Below are 23681 nucleotides of genomic sequence, written 5' to 3'. Positions count from 1 at the left end.
AGCTGAGTTTTAATCCGATGTTTCTCGAGTAGTCATTCGTGGGAGTTGCACACACCAGATTAACAGGGTGGGGGGGGGGCTGGAGGATTTATTGCTGCTGAAGCCAACAGCAAGCCACCCGTAAATTGCTAGCAGATGTTTTTCCTTTTTAGCCCCTCAGGAATTTTATAGGCAACAGTTCGTTTTTTTTTTCTTCTCTTTCTTTGGAGCTAGAGGGAGATGGAGAAAGGAGAGAAATGAAAACAAACTAGAGGCCGAGGAACATATGTCTCAGTTGTCACCAGAGCAGGGTCATTTTAAATGCAGATGGAGTTGGTCTTCAAAAATTAAAACAAACACAAGAGGGTTTCTCTTCATGTGGAGGCACTTGAAGCCGCTAAACGCTTTCTTTTTCCTCTTTAGCAAGAGGATCCTTTCAGGAAGAAGAAGCTTCAGGAGAAGAGAGACGGAAATATGCAAAATCTGAATTGGAATAAAAACCGAACGTGTAGAAAGAACAAGAAGAGGGCTGTCACCCAGGCCTCGAGGTGTGTGGTTTTTACAATTTCTTTATGATTTTGGTCTGATTTCTTACTTTATAATTGTGCATTGTGCTGTTATCTTTTATTTAAGGTTGGATAGGTGACCAAATATAGTATAGTACTTCAAGATTGAAATGTACTTATAAAATTAACATATTTTCTGATTGTATTTTTATTAAAAGTACCTTACAGGGGCCTTCTTGTTTTATTTATTTTTTTTAGTTTGTTCTAATTAGTTGTAGATGACGGTAGAATGCATTTTGACACATTGTACACAAATGGAGCACAACTTCCCCTTCCTCTGGCTGTACATGGTGCAGGGTAATCATATCCACTTCATTCCACCATCCTTTTCATTTTTCTTTGTTTTTTTAAATTTTTTAATTTAATTTTATTTTTTTACTGGGGATTGAGCCCAGGTATGTTTTACCACTGAGCTATTTTCCCGGCCTTGGGACAGGATCTCACTAAGTTGCCCAGGCTGGCCTTGAACATGTGATCTTTCTGCCTCAGGCCCCCCCCCCCCCCCCAGGAGCTGGAATTACAGATGTACCTCCACCACACCCGGCTTCAAAAATTTATTTTAAATCTGCCCTTTACAAAATGCTAAAAGCCAAGAGGTTTTAGGAAAAGGATTAAGCATTCTTCTGTGCCAAAACCTCGTTCTGTCTGTGAAGTGCAGGAGCATTTGTGAGACAGGTGCAGGAGAAAGCCCTGGACACAGGCAAGGCCACCTGTTCCCAGCCTGGCCACTGGCATAGTAAGATGGAATAGTCACTCCCCCCTACCTCCCACCCCCCGCCATAACCCTCGCTTCAGTCCTGCATGAGGTGGGTTCTTGCAGCTGTGGGAAGCGAGGTGCCCAGGTAGTCAGTAGCTCCTTGATGGCTCCACAGTTGGCAAGGGCACAGCCAGGATTGAACCTGGCAGTTTGGCACTGGGTTTTGGAAACCTTGCTTCCTTAAGATGCTTAAGTGCCCTGGACTTTCATTTTCTTATCTGTAATATAAGGAGCTGCATGATGTTTTGTGAGAATCCTGTATTGCTGTATTGCTGTATTGCTGAGGTTCCAGGAATAGCCTCCTAAATCTAACATATAAATTTCCCATTTAAGGATTTGTTTTAACCAGGTCAGTTGTGTTTGTACACAGTCTAACTCCAAATCTACCCAGTTGAATTCTGATTTTTTTTTTCCCCCTAGTGCTAGAGATTGAACCTAGGGCCTTGTGCATACCAGGCGGGCACTCTCAAGTTCTGATTTCTTATATCACTCTTCCAGCGCCCCACACCCACACATGGGAAAACCTGTAGCAGACACATCCTCCCTTGCCTCGTCCTCCTTGGGCCCTTGGATGGATCTTTTCAGGTTCCTCCCTGAATGGAGGCTGACCCTTCCAGGACCTCAGTTTTATGTTGGAAATGCTGTTCCAACCCCCTGAGGCCTGTCTTCAGCTGTCCATGGGTGGGCACTAAAGCCGTTCCCCCAGCTTCTTTTTCTTCTGTGTTCTGGCACCTAGAGATTTCTTTTTCTTGTGGTCTCAGATGGACACTTTGATGTTTTTGTTAGAATTTTTTTCACCAGCAGTTCCACATTTGTATAGGGAAAGGGTTCCACTTTGGGGAGCTCGGGGTCCTGGCCCAGCACTGTGAGAGCTCCCTAGCGAGGCCCACGTGCAGTCCTGGATGATGGGCAGGGGGTGGGGCAGCTGTAGGGCTCAGTTCCACACCCAGCTCACATGGCACCACCACAAAGTGCAGTTATGAAAGAATAAACGTAACCCATTATTACTTTGTTAATAACACTGAATTCTAATTATTGATGGGTCATTTTCCTTGTTTAGCCCGGATAATTTAGAGTAAATTATTTGAAAGCTGAAGCATAACATTCTGTAGAAAGGAAGTGAGACACAGATCTTGTATTCTTTTACGTATTTGTTTTTATAAACATATTATTGACCATGAAGTCACTTTAGTGTAGTCTATTTTCCCAGATATGAATTTATAGAAAGATATGAAAGTAGAGTGCAGTTTTACCAATGAAATGTTATGATACTTTTAAAAGCAGATTTCTGAGATGCTGAAGGAATAATTGGATTGTTAAAAAATAACTTCCAAGGCAGAGTCTGTAACTGCTCATAATGTGTTGAGAACATGATGCTTAAGAAGTAGGTGGTGGTTATTGAGTAGCCTGTTGCCTGGACTCTTGTTTCTTGTTTCTGATTTTTACCTTGATCAGAAGAAACCAGCAGAACCGTCTGTTGCACCTCACATATTTCATCTTCTTTCCTGCCATCCTGCAGACTCAATACTGTGTACCAAAATTGGAGCATGCAAAAGAGTCCTCTGGTTAATCCCAGAACATTCTCCACATTTCTGTATCAATGTTTATGAAATTGTATTGTAATTCTGCCCTGGAAGAGTTTGTGGTCTAGCAAGAGATTTATTCAACTTCATAATCCATATTAGGGGTGGGGCTGTGCTTTCCTTCCTTATAGACGCTCCACCTCTCTGGACAATACACAGAACATAGTACATGCAACAGACATTTACTAAATGAATGAGTGAGGGGCTGTTTAACACTCAGTACCTTCTGTCAGACACCAGGCAGAGCAAGTTCATCTATTGAAAAGCAAAGGAAACAAGCCAAGAATCCCAAGCCAGCTACTTATCAGTTAACCTTGAGTGACCTTGCAGAGTCGTATTCCTCTCATGGTAAACTTTTAAGTAAAATCAATGACTTACAAATTAATTCTAGTCCCCAAATGGCAACCTGGTTAAGAATTTGGTGCTGGGGCTCAAACGCAGGGTCTCAAGCATGCTAAACACAAACTCTACCACGGAGCTGTGCTGCCAGCCCCCGGATCTCTTTCTTACTGATGTCCCCTTCCTTGCTCATCATGTTCTCCAATAGACCCAAAGAGAGGAGGCCTCAACTTATCCTAGGGCCATACTTTCCTGAGTCTCGTGTCTTAGGGAAGGACGTGTGTGTATACATGAAATGTTGTTTTGTCCCCCGCCCCCCAGGTCTTCTGAACAGAGTGAACTGAAGCTTATGTGCAGTGATTTTGAGAGGTCTGAGCTGGGCAGTGGCACTGATGTAAGGAGCTGGTGTATACAGGAGAACCCTGGGGAGAGTTGTAAAGCAGATGCAGAAACAGCGAGCAGTTCACCTGCTGCACAGAGAGAGGCAGGTATGTAATACATGGAGCTAAGCGGGGCTTTTTGGGACAGTTTAATTTCCTTGAGGTGTCCAGCGTGAAAAGAAGTCCTGTTTTGACTGACACTTGACAGGCATTGTGGCTAACTGAGGTCCAAATAGGATGCTGTCAGGGTGGGACTAGAGAGCTAGGATTCTGTGGAGCCTGGGCAGGCCTCTAGTGTTGCCCCCCTCCATCAAAATAACGAAACAACAACAAAACCCGTGGCCATTCTCATCTATCCTCATAAGTCCTGCTGCAGGAGCAAGGATTGCTTGCTCTAGACAGGGACACCCTTGGTGGAAGAGGGGAGTATCCAGTTGAGAGAGTGCCACTGCTACTCTTGAGCCAGACAGTTTCCAAAGAGCCAAGTCACTGCCCCACCCAAAGGCTGGTAGGCAGGACCCCCAAGGGAGAGAGAGAGGGGCACCCAGTGCTAGGACCAGGGTAGGATTGAGGACAGTGGGGCTGGAGCACTGAACTTGGCAGTGCTGGTGGGTTGTAGGGTGGTGGGGGATTCACAGTCCTCTCAGCCCACATGAGCTCACAGTGCACGCTCCAGCCACTTCAGTTAACTGGACTGTCCCTGTCTTTTATTTTTTCATTCTTTTGACAGTTATACTGCTTTCTGTGGGTTTTTTTTTTTTTTTTTTTTGGTACTGAGGATTGAACCCAGGGGTGCTCAACCACTGAACCACATCCATAGCCCTTTTTTATATTTTATTTAGAGGCAGGGTCTTGCTAAGTGCCTCGCTAAGTTGCTGAGGCTGGCTTTGAACTTGCAATCCTCCTGCCTCAGCCTCTCAAGCCTCTGGGATTACAGGAGTGCACCACCATGCCTGGCTACTTCTGGTTTTATTGGAGATTCTTCCTACACATATATCAAATACTTCTAAATTTTAGTGGACATCTTAATAAAACAGGGAGAAATTATCTACAAACCTCTCTTCCCATAGATTCTAGCCTCAGTTTTCTTAATAGAAGTGGTTCATTATTTCTAGAACGATTTTTATTTTATTTTTGCAGTGCTGGGACTAGAACCCAGGGCCTTCCACACATGAGGCAAGTACTCTATGACTGAATTGAGTTCCAGCCTCTAGAACCATTATTATTATTATTATTATTATTATTATTATTATTATTATTATTATTATTGGTGGGAAGAACGACAGGCAAATGCCCCCTTTTTTTTAAGGCTTACTTTTAATTTTTATTTATTTTTGGTGCCAGGGATTAAGCCCAGGAGCACTTAACCACTGAGCCATATCACCAACCTTTTTTTGTTTTTTATTTAGAGACAGGCTCCTGCTGAGTTGTTTAGGACCCTGCTAAGTTGCTGGGGCTGGCTTTGAACTTTCAGGCTTCCTGCCTCAGCCTCCTGAGCCTTACTTTTAAATACACGGCTGTTTATCCTCCACATCATTGTCAACATAAACCCCAATTAATTACAGAGCACTGAAATAAAGTGTAAAGTGTATAATTTTTAAAAAATCAAACATTTACATAAACCTTTTTTTTTTAACATCTCTTGATTTCTAAAATATTCTTCATTCTTTCGTTGTTCTACTCTGTATTTGTATGAAGATTGACGTGGCTGGGTGTGGTTTGCATGCTTGTAATCCCAGCACTTCACGAGGCTGAGGCAGGAGGATTGCAGGTTTGGGGCCAGCCTCAGCAATTTAGAAAGACTTGTAAGCCTCCTAGCAAGACTTTGTCTCAAAACAAAAAATAAAAAAGGCTGGGAATGTCATTCAGTGGTTAAGTGCCCCTGGGTTCAATCCACAGTATCAAAAAGAGAAAAAGAAAAAGTTGGCCTGTCTGAATATTACCTGTTCTTTTACCAACACCTATGATAGTGATGTTTGTTAAATATATGTTCAAATAAGTCTGTTGTATATATTTATGTACTTTTTAAGTAATTTTCAAAGTTTTTATTGTGGATTGAGCAGACAAGTACAGGACCATATATATTCTTGTACGGTTTTCACCATCCTTAGATAGCAACTGAGATCAGACGCGGAAAGAACAGGACACAACTTAGATTTTCTTATAAACGAACAAGTATTCTAGATAATAGAGAAACCAACGATTGCTTAACTGGTTTTAATAACATGGCACAAAACACCTAAACTTGATATATGCAAAATATATAGATGATGCTGTCTTTTTTAAAAATATAAACAAGATGTAAGAATAGGCGAGTTTCCATTAAGTAAAAGTTTAAAAAGATAAGTTTTCCTTTCCATCTCATTTGAAGAAGGAAAATCATCATTTAAAAAAATTCAAGTTTATTAAACAAATTTTTATAAGTATTATGAAATGTTTAACTTTCATCAGCTTCAGAGTTTATTTTGCTGCCAAATTTTACACATAATTGAACTTCCAAGTCTGCCAACATCTGCTGAATTGCTTCCACTCTGGATTCTAAGGCGTCAGTTTCTTCTTGGAGATTTTCTTTGCTTCCTCTAACATTTCTTGTGTTTCTTCTTGAGAATGGCTGACAAAAACTTCGCCAGTTTGCGGAAGTACCTTTACGTGGTCCTCGTGATGTCATCACAAGCATCTTCTAAATTTTGGAGTTCTTTTTTACTTCTCTTTCTTCCTTTAGCTCTGTGATTCTACTCATGTTCTGTGACAATTTGTTTGTCGATTTTGTTGATCTTCCAAAGTAACATTGACATCTTTCACAACACATCTTTTTTATGCCATCTTGGGACTGCCCCAGAACCATTTTTAGATCGAGGTTCTACTTACCGTTGACCCTTGGCCCCACATGAGTCCAGTCGTCCTTCCCGCAGGCAGAGTCTCAGCTCTGCGCTGCTGCTCTTACGGCCCTGTGTGAGGGTCAGTGGACATCTTGGTTCTTCTTGCTAACTGAGCCCTGGAGCTAACTCTGGCCTCTTCCTGGTTCCACATCTCTCCATTTGTTAGAAATGGCATCAGGTTGAAATTGTGTGAGTGAACACGGTTTCTCTCTCACCTGCTGTAGACGGTTACCTCCAGAAGCCCGAGAAGAAGTGTGCAGACAAGTTCTGCTCGGATTCCAGCTCTGACTGTGGAAGCTCCTCGGGCAGCGTCCGTGCCAGCCGGGGCAGCTGGGGCAGCTGGAGCAGCAGCGGCAGCTCCGATGGTGACAGGAAGCCCGTGGTGGACCCGCAGCACTTCCTGCCAGCCGGTGAGTCCCAGGAGGAGGCTAGTGCCCCGGAGTGGCCTTCTGTTGCTCTCCGGTGGGTCCAGCACAGGGTCTGGCTCTGCCTTGCAGAAGACAGAGGACAGAGGGGACTTTAGTCTTGGCTTTGTTCTGACCTTCATTCCCTTTTATTTTCTTTCCTGCCCTCTCCCTCCTCATTTCCCTCCAGACCATCATCACGACTTGTTGTCTGTCTTTGAAGCAGGTCACAGAGCTGCGCATTTGTATGTTCTTATTTATTGTGGCAAAACCTGTGTAATGCAGAGTTCATCACTGTGACCAGTTTGTGTTGATTTCCTGGTGCTGGGACAAACCCAGGCCTTTTACGTGCTGACAAGTGCTCTGCCACTGAGCCACCTCCCAGGCTTTATGCCATTTTCAAGTGTAAAGTGCGGTGACATTATGTTTGTTCCCATGGTTGTGTGGCCACCCCCGTCCCCATCTGCAGGACTTCTCATTCAGCCGCTCCTGTTCCTCCTCCTTGTAGCCCCCATTACTCTCTTCTACTGTCTGTCCCTGTGAACTTGACTCCTCTAGGTACCTCGTGTGAGTGGGGTCCTACAGCGTCACTGTCTCTTTGTGACTGGGTTACTTCAGTCAGCATGGGTCCTCAAGGCTCATTCGAGTTGGAGCATGAGTCAGGATTTTCTTCCTTCCTAAGGCTTAATATTCTATCCTGTGTGTGTGTACACCATGTTTTCCACCATTGGTAACTTGAATGACAACACAGTTCTAGAGAATACTTTCTTGAATCCACTTCCTGTGTTACGTATCAGTTATGTATGTAATATTTTGTTCAGTTGAACATTTAGTAGAAGTAACTTTTGCAGCAGAATTTCTGCCAATTTCATCATGGATTTAAATGTTTTCAAATGCTCTAAACATTCACCAATCTTCTCAAGAGAACAGACCTCTGAAAACATAATAATTAATGCAGAATTACCGTAAGTGGTGTGCTTGTTGCTCAATTTAAGTTTTTGTAGGTGTTCCAAATCAGTGCAGTGGGATGAGATGGGTTAAATTGTGCTTGAATGCTATATAATAGTTGGAAAATGTCCTCAATGTGGAAAGATTGAAAAGACAAAGCATAGTACAACCTCAAGAATGGAAAGTTATACTCCATGTATGTATAGTATGTCAAAACACTATATCTAAAAAGAACAAATTAAAAAATACACAAAAAAGACAAGTATGTATAGAATATGATCCCAATTTTTATATATATATAAAGTTATATATGTATACATACATAAAAGAGGTACCTGAATGATCATATTGATAGTGTATTTGTAGATAATTTATAAGTTTTCTTTAAACTTGAATTTCTGGCTCTCTGTCCCTCTGGAGATGGCCTGCATTCTCCCTGATGTATATCTACTTTCCCAAATAAGTCTGTGTCTGTGAAAAAAAATTTCTTATTTCTTTTTATTGATTTTTTAAAAATAATGGACATATATTACTTTTATGAACTAAGTGAGCACTATAATTATATAGCTAATTTTTTAATCTAAAAAACTATTAAACATTGCATAATATTGATAGTTTCAACTTCTCTCATCATGTAACATACATTATAGCAAAAAAAAAAATTTTTTTTTACCAGAAACTGAACCTAGGGGCACTTAACCATGGAGCCATATCCCATCCCTATTTTTTTTTTTTATTGGTTGTTCACAACATTACAAAGCTCTTGACATATCATACTTCATAAATTAGATTGAAGTGGGTTATGAACCCCCAATTTTACCCCAAATGCAGATTGCAGAATCACGTCGGTTACACATCCACAATTTTACATAATGCCCTATTAGTAATTGTTGTATTCTGCTACCTTTCCTATCCCCTACTATCCCCGCTCCCCTCCCCTCCCTTCTTCTCTCTCTACCCCATCTACTGTAATTCATTTCCCATCCCGTATTTTTTGTTTTGTTTTTCTGGTGCTGGGGATTGAACCAGGCCTTGTGCATGGTAGGCATACACACTACCAACTGAGCTACATCCCCAGCCCTTGTTTTGTTTTTTGGAGACAGAATCTTGCTAAATTGCTCAGAGCCTCACTTTTTGCTCAGGCTGGCTTTGGACTCATGATACTCCTGCCTCAGCCTCCCGCGCTGCAGGGATTACAGGTGTGCACCACACATCCAGCCTATACCAAAATTCTTAAATTTAAATGTTGAGTTTTATTTTAGTTTTTTAATGAAAAGATGGGTTATTAAAGGTCTTTTAAAAATGAATTGATTGTAAATATCAGTTTAAAGTTAAAACTGAACGTGTTGATTGGAGTTAATAATGCCTCTTGATACAGAATATATACAGTTGAATTGTACTGTTTTAGAAGATTTGTGATGTGTGTTATTTTTTGAGTGCAGGAGACAGTGTTTCCCAAAACGACTTTTCTTCTGAAACTCCTATCTCCTTGAACCTTTCTCATCACATCTGCAATCCCACGTAAGTTTTTATTTTTTCAGCCTTTATGATACTTTTTATGTGCTTTTTCTTTCAGTCAGTGTGTTTTCTTGGCACTCGGTTCTGCAGGTTAAAATACAAAATAAGGATGCAGGACAGTAAAACCTGATTATATTAATAATTCAAAAAGATTGATCCTTCTAAGTAAACACAATTCACATGGCAGTCTCTGGTGTCACTGCCTTCTCGATAATAGAGAAAATGTGTTGTTTCGGAAAGAGAAAGAGGAGGCAGGAGTTACTATAATGCTGGGAGCCATCTGCCCTTTGCTAAGACTTGAAACAAAGCCAAGCATTGATAATTCAGAGGATTTTTAAGAACCTAGTCGAACTCACACATTTACAACTCCTCTGTATGATGTGTTCTGCAGCATTGGACAAGTATAAAAGTATAAACAACTCTAAATGTCCCTCTGTGTGCTCAGGGGATTGGATCCAGGACTCACTCCCCTGTGGACACCAAAATCTGGGTATACTCTGGACTCTTAGATAAAATGGTGTGTGTTTGCATATAACCTGTGCATATCCTCCTGTGCACTTTAAATCACCTCTAGATACTTGTAAAACTTAATGCACTGTAAACAGGTGTTGGAACGTATTGTGCAGGGAATAGTGACAAAGAAAAAAGTCTGCACGCATTCAGGACAGGCATAGCCATCACAGGCCTTGTGATGCCCGAGCATCTTCCTGCATAACCCTCAACAACAACAATATATCTTCTTCCAAATATTTTCAACCCGTGGTCAGTTGAATCCACAGATGGGAACCCGTGGATTTGGAGGGCTGATGGACCTTTAATGGTTGAGAGAACAGGGTAAACCAGGAGAGAGTTTCAGAGTGGCAGGTGTAACCAGGTTCCCTGGGCACCTGCCTCCTGAGGACAGAGGGATGTAACTAGATGGGTGATGTGAAGAAGGAAACGCAGCTATCAGCCAGGCCAAGGAAGGCGCCATGAACTTTCAGTTAGAGGTAGAAAGTCAGTTCTGGACTAAGAATTGCTGCTGTCTGGCAGGAGGCAGACGGAAGTGGCAGGTTGCCTTAGTCACTTTGATTAAATTTTATTGTTTCATAAAAGCAAAACTTTGCAAGATCTCGGGAATTTAGTTTTCTCAACTCTGCTGTACTTTTTGGTCTACATGATATTTTTGAGAGAAAGAATTCATGTAAAACCTCTGTTGGACTTGGTTGTGAAATTTCAGTATGTTCTTACACAGAAAACTCAGCAGTGCCTTCTTTGCTTGCCCCACAGAGACGTGAGTAACGTCCCACAGTACCCAGAGCCCTCCCAGCCCGGCCTTCCTGCTGGATCTGCAGGTGCTGAAGAAGACAAAGGTGAGGCACAGTACCCCCGGGGCCAGCCTTCCTGGCTGCAGAACTTGAAGAGACCAAGCAGGGGGCAGAGTGGGAGTGGGGGTGGGGTGGCATCTCCAAGGTACACTTGGAATCACGGGGGAGGCGCCAGCTTTGTAGACGGGCGACATCAGGGCCTCTGCCCTTGCCTTGTTGGTATCTTCTGACCTTCTGCGCTAAACCCTCTCTGTGCAGCTGAGGCAGAGCTGTTCCAGCCCCACCGCTGGGTACAGTCGGAGCCCCTTGCCAGGGTCCACTGCTCTAGTCAGAGATGAGAGAAAACAGAAGGGCCCAAGAGAAGTGAGGCCCACTTGGAGAGCAAGCCAGGGATGAGGCTTCCACACTCCCACCTGCTTCCCCATTCCCTGGCCCTCTCCTTTTCCTGCCCCCCACTCACATTGTATTTTTAAAAAACCCCAAACCTGTTAATCTAGCCTCAGTGCCCAGGTGACCAGCCTTGTTCCTGCACAAGGCCTGAAGCCAAGAGCTGAGCTCCCCAAGAGACTTGGGGAGGACGGAGGCCTTGGAGTGTGGGAGTAGGGTGGGCAGAAGGAAACCTCTCTTCCAATGGGGGTTCATTCCCGACACCCCTTGGTTTCCCTCTCCTTTACCCTGCTCTTCCACCTTTCTTTGTCTGTGCCTTTAGTCTCCTCTCATTCTGGGGCTTCTTCCTTGCCAAATCAGGGTCAGGGATCCTGACAGGATACTCCTGGTGTCATTTAGCTTTAATACACATACTTGCTTCTGCTCAGACAAATGAAAGCTGGATGTAAAATCTGCTCTATCCATTGGAGAATTTTTATTTGGAAATACAACGCCTCTGTGCTGTTCCTTGAATAGGTTTTCCACTTGTCACATTATCAGCAGAAACAAATTATTTGTAAATTGGATCAAATGACGAGTCCAGTAAAGTAAATGTTTTTAATAAAAGGGAAATCTAAAATTGAATGGTTTGTAATTTGCTAAGGCAAGAAGAGGGGAGGTTTAGATGGTCCTATATTTGTTTCTATGAGGTAATTGAGGAAAGAGAGGATTTGATTAATGGCAGGGAACTAAAAATTCAAAACAGACACCTGGGGCTGGGGGTGTAGCTCGGGAAGAGCACATGCCGGCTTCACTCCTTGGCACCAAAACCAGAAACCCTTTACTGAACTCAGTTTCTGGTTTTATTGTCAACTAGGGGGATGTGTATGTACTCTGGTGTTGTGATCCATGCGTATGTGTGTGCCCAGTGCCTTAACCCGCTCCTCCTTCATAGCCAGTACCCATTACACCTGGTCAGCTGTGTCCATCCTTAGTTAGGTCCTGAAGTCACAGAAAAACAGCTTTTGCCTACAGTCTTCTGCCTTCAGAGTCTGGGCCCGTCCCTCCCAGCTCTGCACCTCCCTTCTCATCTGGCAGAAGTGCCCTGACCCCCAGGTGCCGTGGTTTCCCTGACTCTTCTCCCTCCCTTGCAATCAAGCTGCAGAACCCCTGTCTTGACACTCCGTTGCCTCTGTCTCATTCTCTTGGTCGATCTTGCTTTCTGTCTTACTGGAAAGAGAAAAGCAATTCGAAACCTTTCAGGAAGCTCCCACACCCCTCCACACGCCCTACCTCACTCCCTTCTCTGCTCCCCTCCTGTGGCAGCCTGTGGAGTTGTTGGTGCCATTCTCCTGTCCAAGGCTGATGTCTCGAACTTCTCATCAGTTTTGTCTTCACAGGTCATTCCTGTGCGCTCGAAAATATGCCGTAAGAATCCAGCAATAGCCCAGACCCCTTCTCCCCACTCACTTCAGCCACTGCTGCTCAACTTCTCAGCTCCTGTTCTTAGGGGACTCCTCAAAAGAACGGCCGGTGCCTGCCAGTTCGGGTTCTTTTCCTCCTGTGCTCCCTAGAAGCCCTCAATCCAGCCCTTGCACCTCCTCTCCACCGGAACACTGCTGCTGGTCCCTGGTGTTTCCCCATTAAGTCCCTGGCCAGCTCTGACTCTGGTCTCCGTGTCACATGCTGTAGGTTCCTGAGTCAGCGCCTCCTCACCTCCTCTCATGATCACGGCCCTCCAGAGCATCATCTCTGTACCCCTGGTGGATCTCACCTTTTTCAAAGCTTTAAGTGTCACTCTCTACCCTGAAACTCCCACATTTATGTCTGCTACCTGGGTCTCCCTGGAACTCTGGCATCATCAGTGACTGCCAGTTTGACATTTTTTTTCTGGGGGTTCCAGCAGGTACCCCACATTACTTGATCATCTCCCTCAGAACTGCTCTCCTTACAGTTTTCCCATCTTTCTGATTATTCAGGTCCCAAATCTGGGAGTCATCCTGGACTTTGCTTTCTTGTGTCTCAGATACGCTGCAGTCTTACTCTGTCAGCAGGCCACCTTCCAGACACCCCAGCGTCTGCTCACTGCCCACCACCTCCACCATAGTTATCCAGGCCATCCCTACTTCCCACTAGTATGATCACAGTAGCTTCCTAACAGGTCTCCCTGCTTCTACCGTGTCCCCATTGTTAACACAGAGGCCGGAAAGATCGTGCTAAACACAAGTCAGATCACATCACTGGCAAGAGCCTCAAAGCCTCTGAGGTTCTTATGCTACTTTCAAGTTCACAAGTTAGCTGCTGACATTTTGTATGAGCTGGCAGAAGACAAAAGCCACCTGGGTCCAAGACAGAAGGCTAGCCCAGGAGGCTGCATGAGCATCAGCATGTTCACGTCCTTGCCCCCAGTGCCATGGGGGTGACAGACAGGAAAGGAACCCGAGTCTTTTACCATGGGCAGGAGGCATTGTCTTTATTTTAGTAGACATTAAACATACTTGCCCTTATTCCAAAAGCAGATATTTCCTTTATCTTTAAGGCTTTGCCTAAAAGCATTCTTGGAAACATAGGTCAGAATCAAGGGGTTTCTGTTGGCACACAGTACAGAAGCATAGAGACGTGTCTTATGATATGCACACTTCTTGTTTCTATGTGTAGCCTTGGCTCCTGATTTTCTCCTGAGTGCATTGTTCTATTAGCAATTCTTTTTGATTTCTGTTATTATTTGTAGATGGATACAATATCTCTATTCTGTGTATTTATTTTTATGTGGTTGCTGAGTATCAAACCCAGGGCCTCACATGTGCTAGGCAAGCATTCTACCATTGGGCGACAACCCCAGCCCCAGCAATACTTAATTAATCATAATTAAACAGAAGGTGGGATCAAGTCTGTCTGATTTGTCACATACAACATTATAGCAGCTGCTATCAACAGGATTCTAAGCAGCAGAATGAAACCACCCTGCTGTTTTGACTTCAGTGTGCCCCAGAGAATCCAGCCCCATCCAGCCGAACAACTCCCATAAACCCCCGAGGTCTACTTAGGAAGCCAGGTGGCTTGCTCTGTAAGCCATTTCTGCATTGGCCTTCCCCTTGGCAGGAGGTGGTACTCTGGTATAGCAGAGTATGTTTATGATGGCACAGATTCCCTGTTGGCCTGCAGGAGGGCAACCCCATCATCCCTGACATCTCTGGGCAGAGAGATGCCTTCCAGGGTCAACATGGTATCTTTGATCGCTTTGGCCTGGCCAGTACCAAGGACAAATGTCATACCACCTTTGGTTTTTGGTTTTTAAAGTTAGGGTGTCACTATGTTGTCCAGGCTGACCTCAAGCTCCTCCTGGGTTTAAATGATTTCCCACTTCAGTCTCTCAAGCCTCTGGGATTATAGGCATGTGCCACCGGAGCCAGCTAATGCCACTTTTCTAGTTGGATGGACTTTGTCTCATAGTGATTACTACTCAGGCATGTTTAGGAGCAGGAAGTTGTCCCCAGGGCAGCCTCATTGTTGAGCAAGCATCGTCATATGTAGGCTGCATTGTCTGCTGGTGGTTATTTCTTCAAATACCCAGAGGTCTCTCAGACTTACCCCCAAGGAGCAAATCTCTGTTTTGGGGAGGGAGGCCAAGTTCCTGCCTGGCTTCCACACAAGAACAGTCCTGGGGCACTTGCGTAGTCCTGGAGGAGAGTGCTGTTTACAGTTGTTGGACTTCCTCGGGTGGGGCCTTCATCAGTCAGAGCGCAGGTAGACCGTGTCTCCAGTGTGGTCAGCAGCGGTCACAGTCCAGAAGGCCACGATAGCCAGTGGCCACAGCGGAAGCGTGCAGTCCTCCCTCTGTGGGGGTGGACCCAGCAGCCAGGATGGCAGTCTGGGTGGGGCAGACTCCCCCAGTGGCTAGATTCCACCTGGTCTGAGCAAAGAATGGGCCCCAACAGGGGGCCTCTATTTCAGTGGCCTGGAAGTATATTGAGAAGCCAAAATTTGTTTCTGCATTTCATAGTCCAAAGAGTCCTTTTAATTTTTGTATTAAATTGGAACTATTTTTTTTTTATTTGAGGTTTTTTTCAGATCCTGAATTTCTAAATCTATAATGGAACAACCACAGGATTGGGAACATTGGTTCTGAGATAGAACCATTTGCTGATGAGAAAGTCCAATTCCAACCGGGGAAATTTACCCTGAGTCCAAGTCTTTTCAGTTTAGTGTTACAACTACCACCTAGAAAAATAAATCCAAGTACCTATCTGGGTTGACTTCAAAAAATGGGACTATGTAATCTAAAATTCCAGAAGAATCAAATGGTGCTACATAAGACATTTTTGTTTCTTTTACTTAGGAAGAAGGAGTTATATAGAAACTTCTAATTTTTTTCTTCTACTCTCTGACCAAAGTCGAAGGCAGGTCATACTCTAGGGTCCATCACACCTTCTTAACTAAAAAAACTATTCGTGCTACTTTTCTTCCAGCTTTGGCCACATGGAAAACTAACTCTACTGTGCTATGTGACTTCACAAAAAAGGGTGAATAAAACTGTAGTACAGCAGCCTCTCATCTTGGGAAGGTGGATAGGGTTCCATCATGGACTCACACTGGGCTTGCTTTGACCATTCTTTCAATTAAATGTAAGCATGCATTTACAGGGTTAGCTGCTACTCAATCTGCTCCTTCTACATATATCTCTATATGTAGAAATAAAAATAGCAGACGTTCCAAGACTTTTGAAAAAGTCAACAACAGCTTCTTTCTCCAGGAGAAAAATCCCTGTTTTCATCCAAAAATGTGGATTTACATGTGTGAAAATTTACACATGTGAAAATTTATGTCACAAAATATGTTGGACATGAAATCAATCTTGGTATCTTGTCTTTATGCTTCTTCACCACATCAAAGGGTTAACTGCAGGCCTGGGGCTGTTCAGTGGTAGAGCGCTTGCCTTGCATGTGTGAGCACTGGGTTCAGTCCTCGGCACCACATAAAAAAATAAATAAAGGCATTCTGTCCATCTACAACTCCGAAAAAAAAGGATAGTGGGGGTTAACTGGAAAACTGGACCTTTGTTTCTGTCCAGTAAATTTATGTCACAAAATGAACAGAATTTAGAGATATATGTAACTTTCTAACATCTCTTTCTTTTCAAATTACAACAAATATTTGGAATTTACTGCTGCAATCTCAGATTTGCTTATCATAACAGTGGCTGAAACTGGAACACATTTTTTTAAAAACCCTGAAGTCATCCACACTTGCCATTTATTCGTTGTCTTGTTTGGAGCAAAAGGCAAAGAATTCACAAATACCATGACCTAAGCACCTGTTTCAAATTAAACATCAGCCTTCTGCTTGCAAACATTTTTTTGATAATTAAGCAAATTGCAGAAGACCCGTATCAGTTGCTTTTTACTTCCTGGAGAAGTCAGTAGGATAACTGCATCCTAAGGGCTTCTTTCTGTGTTGAATGTGAAAGGTGGAACAAAAGAAAAGCATCGTTTCCATCCCAGACCATGGAGGTAAAGTGTAGCTTTCCCTGTGGTGATGTGTATCCATCCCTATTTCAGTTAGGGAAAGTGGCTGGATGAAAGAAGCAGGTCTGCCCGCTCTAGAAGATAACAGAGAAGTACCTGCTCTGTTCTGAGTTCAGAATTTTGTTTTGAGATGAACATAAAAGCACCTAGATGAGGATTCTCGCATGGTCCAGCAGACGCAATTGGCTTCCCAGGGCCCTGCTTGCCCCCTGCCCAGAGGCCAAATGGCCAGGTGAGTGAGGCACCCCTCACTCTGCCGTCTGTGGCTTTAATCTGCCAGTCTGTGGCTTCAAGTAGCAGGCTAAACTGTTAGGACAATTGCTGTGAAGTCTATTGTGAAGACGGGAGGTTTCCGCTAAATCCAAACATGAGTGAGCCAGGCCTGGGCATCGGGGGAACCTCAGGGAATGGAGGGTCCCACTGAGCCAGCAGCTTTGCCTCAGATGGCAGAGTGGGCACCAAGTTTACCTAGAGGGACGGCAGCCATTTATTCCCATAAAGCAGAAACGTAGGTAAGGCCAAGCCAGCTACACAGGCATCCGCCTGTTGGCGCCAGCTGTCATCACCAGCCCCAGATGGATGCCTCCGTGTGGTGGGGGCGAGTTACAGGAGAGGAGCCTGAGCTTAGGGAACCCAGATCTTGTAAGGGGCAATAAGCTTGCCTGCCCTTTGCCTACATCCCCCAAGGTTTTCGCTTAGCAAAAATCCTTGAAAAGATCGTCCAGAACAGAGGCCACCAGCACTTCCACTACACAGAAATGGGAGAACCCCGTGGGGCCTTGTGTCCTGCAGCCATGCTGCCTAGGACCTCCTGTGGCTTCCCATTAGACTCAAAGGCAGTGCCCAGATCCAGATGCTTCAAGGGGCCACAAGCTGTGTCCTCACAGTCAGTTCTCTAGCCTCACCCCCATCCTCACACCCTCCTTTTGGCCACACTGGTCCCCTTTCTCTGGAGACTCACCGGGCACACTGCTTTAGGGCCTTTGTAGACTGTCCCCACTGCGGGGCTTGTGATTCCCCTTACCTGAGTGACTCCTTCCCTGTCCTCAGGCACATCTGCAATGGGGTGTTCCCTCAGAGGGGCCTTTGACTGTCCTAATTAAAATTGCTGTTTGTCATCGTAGTATGTGGACCTCTGCCATGCCGTGCTTGTTTTTTCTTTTCTGTTTATCTCTGTTCACTTGAATGCCCTTGTTCATGGCTGCTTCCTGGTATCTGTAATGGGGCCTTACAGAAAGTGAGCCCTCTCATACCTGCTGAGTAGTGAATGCACGGTGTCGTCCAGGTCGGGAGGAAATCGTGCACCACCTGAAGCAAAGATCAAAGTGACGTGCTGTATTTCAGCATGTATCCTGAAATGACCCCAGAAGGGGTCTGGGAAGGCACAAGTCAGTATGCGTGGGTGGTATGGGGTAGTATTTTCTGGAAAGAAGACACGTTGAACTGGATGTTAGAGGATGGATACCTAGGGCTGAGTGGAAGGTGGACTGAGGACCTTGTTCTCTTCTGTAGGTCTGTACCCACCCGGAGACCTGTGGCCCCCACAGCCAGTGTGTCTGACAAACAGCCTGAGCTGCGCTTTGGAGAACAGGGCACCCGGAGTGCTGCAGGAGCCCACCCCGGTCCACAGCAGGTGCGCTGCCGCCCCACTGAGCCCAGGGCTCCCAGTTGGAATCTGAGTGGTCTGCTAGGAAGTCCCTATAAATATTAGGAGGCAGCTGCTACTTCAGGGGACTTCAGCTGTGTGTCTTCTCCTGCCTTTTGGAATTGTGGTGTTAGAAAACAAGAAGCCAGGCATTGAGAGAAACCGGAGTAAAAGCTGGTGGCCCTGTCATGACTTTCCTTTTTTTAAATTGAAATGGTGACCTATTCATACGTGAGGCAAATTTGAAAGACACATGCTCCATCCCTGCCCCCTCAGCAAGAGACTTCCATTTTTCCAGAGCATCACTCTTGAACACATTTAAAATTTGAAAGAATCAAAGAACTTGAATGTCAAAAAGTAGTTGACACAATACTAACTTCTTAAATTCACCGTTTGGTGTGAATGTCACTCAATTTGGGAAACTTGAGACAATGTTGATATTTTTGTTTGATCACAGAACTCATGGAAGGTTTTGGGGTCAGCATATTACAATAGCCTTTGCTGTCTCATTTCTGTAACGAGAGCCACTCAGCAACTGTGGTCAACATATTGTGAGCTGCAGTGTTTATAGGGGTAACTCCCTGAGCCGGTCCTGCTGGGAGTGGGAGGAGGACGTTTCAGTAGCTGAGTCCTCTGGGTGTGTGTAAGAGTCATTCTTTGCGGGGATAATAAAGCCTTGGCCTTGGACTCTGTGTCTGTCTAGACTTGACAAACATGGTGATAAAGAATGCACACCTTGCCAGTGCCATCCGTCTTGCAGAAGGCAGGTCATTGGTGACGACTAGTCAGTAAATCTTAGATTCTATGACTGGAGAAAGTATCATCTTTTATTTTCCTAAATTGGGGAATTTGCAGGTATGAGGATGCTGGGAAATAAAATGATTCTCCTCTTTGAATATCTAATTTTCCACTTGACTATTCTCATCCCGATTCTGAAACCAGCCGTCTTGTGTTTTGTAGCAGTTTCATCGACTGGAGCGCGACCTGCGAGGGCCAGTTTCCCAGTGTGTACTGCCCGTTGGAACTGAACGATTACAATGCCTTTCCAGAAGGTAAAAGCTGGAACCGTCCCAGTGACATTATCTTATGTGGCCCTCAGAAATTCTCAGTCTAGGGGCTTCTGCATGTTACCCTATTCTGTTTAGTTCTCTAAATAAGGTAGAACTGGGTCATTTGTACTTATGTGGCCCAAACAGGATGGATGGTTTGTTGGATGGCTGGGGCCCTGGTTGTTTGCTGGTTTGTTTGTTTTTAGGGAGGCAGGTCCCATATGAAATAGAACCTATTTATTTGTTCTTCCATGTCCTGAGGGACTTGCCCCTGGGGGTGGTGCTACAAAAGGAAGGAAAGGAGCTTGGCAAGGAAATCATGGACACTTGTAGACGTGGGGTCTGAGGCATCTGTCATCATAAGGAAGAGGTGTGGGATTTCCTTGATCACCTGGAAAATGCTCTGATTTTCGATTACAGCCTCATCATGGTTTTTCCTACTAGAGCTGCCTTTTCCAGGAAGGGCTGTGGGGACACGCAGTGCTCTTTGCTAACCACAAGGGGGTGCTTTGGTAACTTTCTTCCTGGGTGTGTGAGGCTTTGTGTTTACTATTTTGTTGATATCTAAGTAGTTGGCTCCCACTTGCTTTACCAGGCCTTGTGGTTCATGGGCAGGTGGCTGAAATTGGCACAGCAGGTAATTTTTTTTTAACTGGGGGAGTGTGGCTTAATGGTAGAGCACTTCCTACAGTGAGACTCAGCATCACCAAAAACAAATCACAAAGAACTGTTTAAGGGGCTCAGTGGTAGAGCGCTAGCCTGGCCTGTGTGAGGCACTGGGTTCAGTCCTCAGCACCACCTATAAATAAATAAAGGCGTTGTGTTCATGTACAACTAAAAATATTTAAAAAAAAAAAAAAGAACCATTTAAGAACTGGTAAGAATCTTGTCACTGTTCAAATCTATAGTAATATTTGAAGTGTGATTTGTGTGTTAAAAAGATTACCATCAAAAACAGAAAAACAGGACCCAAGAAACCTTTCCCCACCGAGGGCTCCACAGGTGGTGTGTCTCGTAGACAGGTTTAACCTGGAGACTGACAGTGCAGTGACCCCCTGGTCCGTCCACACAGAGTGAAGTAACGTTTGTCTTTCACTTGGCAGTAGAGTAAGACCTTGACCTCTTTTTGCCTAAGACGGAGAATTCAGTTCTATGAGAACGTTCACCCGTGTTGCTGTCTCCTGTTCTTGTAGAAAACATGAATTATGCCAACGGCTTTCCTTGTCCTGCAGAAGTTCAGACCAGTTTTATCGATCACAATTCTCAGTCGACCTGGAACACCCCACCCAACATGCCTTCCGCCTGGGGACACGCCAGTTACGTCAACTCTCCGGTAGGGGCAGCTCTGGGTCATTTAATCCTTCAGCGCAGCGTTCGGTTCAGCCAAAGCTTGGCCTGTTTTAGATCACAGAAGCCCCCTCTGGCCACCCTCTGGAGGAGGCTAACATGGGCACCTGCAGAGCGTGACATTCTGACCTCCCCCACTGAAAGAGTCCTCTCGGACCACATCAGGCAGAGGTCGTAGATGACCTCTTGTCGCTGGGGCGAGAAAGGCCCCATGTGACACACAGCTGTCTTTATGTGTCCTCACTGCCCCTTTCCACTGTGGTACAAGATGCAGTGAAAGTCCCAGGAAGGTCAGTCAGGGACTGATAGGTGATAGGGCCCAACACCTTCTTTTTCACCACATTTTATCCTTTTTTTTTTTTTAATGAATTTATGGAAGGCATTTGGCTGTGAGTCCTTCCTTAGATTGCAAGTAAGCTTATCCAGTTAGGTGAGGATTTCACAGCAGTCCTCTTTGAGCAAAATGGAGTAGAAGGTCGTTTCCAGGCCACAGGGTTGGTGGGTGGCGGTGTCCTCTGGTGCTTATTCAGCCTTGACGTTGCCTCTCCGCAGCTTCTTTTTGCTTTAACCTTTCCTTCCCTCCCGTTATACCCCAGCCCTACCTCACCAGCACCCGAAGCTTGTCTCCAATGTCTGGACTTTTTGGTTCTATCTGGGCCCCGCAGAGCGATGTGTATGAAAGTTGTTGCCCGGTCAGCCCCACCCCAGAACACTCAGCCCACATGGAAAGCCAGGCGGTCGTGTGCAAGGAGTACTACCCAGGGTTCAACCCGTTCCGTGCCTACATGAACCTGGACATATGGACTTCCACAGCAAATCGGAACGCCAACTTCCCACTTTCCAGAGACTCAAGTTACTGTGGGAATGTGTGAAAAGAATTGGATTTTTAAACAATGTGAATAAAAAGGCTTGTGTTTTGATTACTAGCGTAAACTGGTTGTTGAGATAGATTGTGACATTGGCGGATATTTTGGCACTTTTATATGAAAAATAAATTTTTTTATGAAATCTGGGTGCTCTATTTTTTTTGTAAACCCTTTATAAATCAGTGGAAGAAGACTCGCCACCAAAATGTTGTGACTTTCACAGTCCAACAAATGTGTCAGGCATGGCCAGCATTTTAAATCAGAACAAGGGAGACTTCTAAGAAGGTTAAGGGTGGAGAATGAGTGACTGCATGGGTTTCCCCTCCCTGAGCGTCCAGGGAGCTTTCAGAACATGGAGGGGCACATTCTCAGAATTTCCGACTTAATTGGTCTATGGCTCAGGCAATCAGGATTTTCCCAAAAGTTCTCCATGGATTGTCACCTGCAGCCAAGGCCGAGCACTTGCCTGATGGACACTGCTCAGGGCTGGAGGAGCGCTGGCCTCTCCCTGGTGCTGCCGGGTCTTGGCTGCTGGAGTAAAGCAGAGAGCCTCATGCTACACTCCTCAGGCCCCTGCTCTGGCCAGGACTGTTCCTGCCCCTCCACCAGGCCAGTCACTGGGGCAAGGACAGCAGCCGGCACATTCTGGTAAGTGTTCAGTTGCCCTCCCAGGAAGCAGGCTTAGCCTGAATTCAAGTATTTAGGGGTGGTTAGGTCATAATGCATGTTTGCCAGACCAGTTTGTACCTGCTTGTCGTTGATGTTAGAAGTGCATCGAGGTGGAATCATCTATTTGCTGTGTGTAAACTTGGAAGACATTTTTAACTTTTAATAAAAATTTGTTATTTTTACATATAGTTTTGTCTTTATTGGAAATTTCAAGTTGGAGTGGTTTTTGGGTGGAATGCTGCATTTTTGCCGGCTTGGAATGAATTCCTTTTAGCTATGATTGAGTGGGGGCCTGGGGAAGGAGAGCGGGTATGATGTCCCCTTAGGACTGCCCTTCTGCAGGGAGCTAACCCAAGCTCGCTGAGCTGCTGGAGAACCGTAAGATAGCCCATTTAGGGACCTGGTTTGGGTGAAGCACCCTTCTTTCTGCCCCCAGTATTGAATAATGTTAAGATTTTGGTTTTTTTCCTAGGTGTCTAGCCAGGAGAGAGGTGGACTAGCTGTGTTCACGGCAGCATTATTCACAATAGCCAAAAGGTGGGAAAAGCCCACAAGTCCACTCACAGATAATGGATAAACAGACGGTGGTATATTCATTCAGTGGAATATCGTTCTGCCTTAGGAGTGAAATTTGGATGCACGCCCCAACATAGATGAACCCTGGAAACATTATACTAAGAGAAATAAGAAAGACACCTTTAAGTGAATGAACACTCGCTTCCAGTTTCCTTGTTAGTTAATTTAATCCTAGGGCTGAAGGCAATATGCCAGTTTTCAGTGAGGATTTTTACCTGCTTTTGTATATATAATGGAATAAAAATGTATTATTATTTTCCTGATGGGACAGTGAGGGATAATGAAAGCAGAAAAATAAATTAGGGAGTAGTCTTGAGGCAGAACTTATATCTCATGTGTCTACTTGACTCTGGTTGGAAAGTTTATTCGATCCTGATAAAGCTTTGGGATTTCTTTTTTTCAGCAACTGAAATCATTTTTAATTTTTTTTTAAGTTGTAGATGGACAGCATGTCTTTTTTATTTGCTTATTTTTGTGTGTGGTGCTGAGAATCGAACCCAGTGCCTCACCCATGCTAGGCAAGTGCTCTGCCACTGAGCCCCAGCCCCAGCTCCCCAAGTCATTTTTATTGTGGTAAAATACAACCCAAACTTTACCATCTAAATCATTGCTAGTGTCCAGGTCAGTAGCATCCTGTGCATTCACATGGCTGTGTGACCTTATCTACTTACAGAGTTTTTATCATCCCCCAAACTTGAATGTGAACTCCCCATTTCCTCCTCCCTCGGTCTCTGGCAGCCACTGGTCTGATTCTTGTTCTGTCACTGTGACTGGGTAGGTCCCTCATGGAGAAGGGGTCTGGGAGTCCAGGAGTCCCTACTCCCACTGGAAGCCAGCTGGGTGGTGGAGATGGTGGTGGTGGGCGGGAACCTGCGGCGTGGGGAGGGGCTTGAGGAGGTAGGAGGCAAACAACCTGGGCTGGAGAGCTGCATCCTACTGATGCCACCAACTCAGTGGCAGAGCACCCAGTGTGGGACC

General features: G+C 44.9%; 1 protein-coding gene and 1 pseudogene across 10 annotated transcripts in view; one reads left to right on the top strand and one right to left on the bottom strand.

Moving 5' to 3' along the window:
* The window catches only part of TMEM131L (transmembrane 131 like), a 168119-nt gene extending 146526 nt beyond the window's left edge, over positions 1-21593 (top strand). For 7 of the 9 annotated variants that reach the window (XM_081303976.1, XM_081303975.1, XM_081303974.1 and 4 more), the window contains 9 exons: positions 403-527; positions 3546-3712; positions 6708-6893; positions 9278-9356; positions 10623-10705; positions 18064-18184; positions 19157-19248; positions 20439-20578; positions 21189-21593. In XM_081303976.1, the coding sequence (XP_081160102.1) occupies positions 403-527; positions 3546-3712; positions 6708-6893; positions 9278-9356; positions 10623-10705; positions 18064-18184; positions 19157-19248; positions 20439-20578; positions 21189-21464 (1269 nt within the window). In that variant the 3' untranslated portion in view covers positions 21465-21593. The remainder of the gene's footprint in view (positions 1-402; positions 528-3545; positions 3713-6707; positions 6894-9277; positions 9357-10622; positions 10706-18063; positions 18185-19156; positions 19249-20438; positions 20579-21188) is intronic. The other 2 variants (XM_081303977.1, XM_081303980.1) reach the window with 2 other exon arrangements.
* LOC308654270 (prefoldin subunit 4-like) lies at positions 3721-6634 on the bottom strand (annotated as a pseudogene). Its single transcript has 2 exons — positions 6549-6634; positions 3721-6413 (listed from the first exon to the last, which is right to left on the bottom strand). The product of its transcript is annotated as a prefoldin subunit 4-like (transcript).
* Positions 21594-23681: the final 2088 nt, after the last annotated feature.

Source organism: Spermophilus citellus (assembly GCF_964194105.1).
Source record: "Spermophilus citellus genome assembly, chromosome: 8".
Lineage (NCBI taxonomy): Eukaryota > Metazoa > Chordata > Mammalia > Rodentia > Sciuridae > Spermophilus > Spermophilus citellus.
The sequence above is the reverse complement of the archived record's forward strand: the minus strand, read 5'-3'. Positions and strand labels throughout refer to the sequence as shown.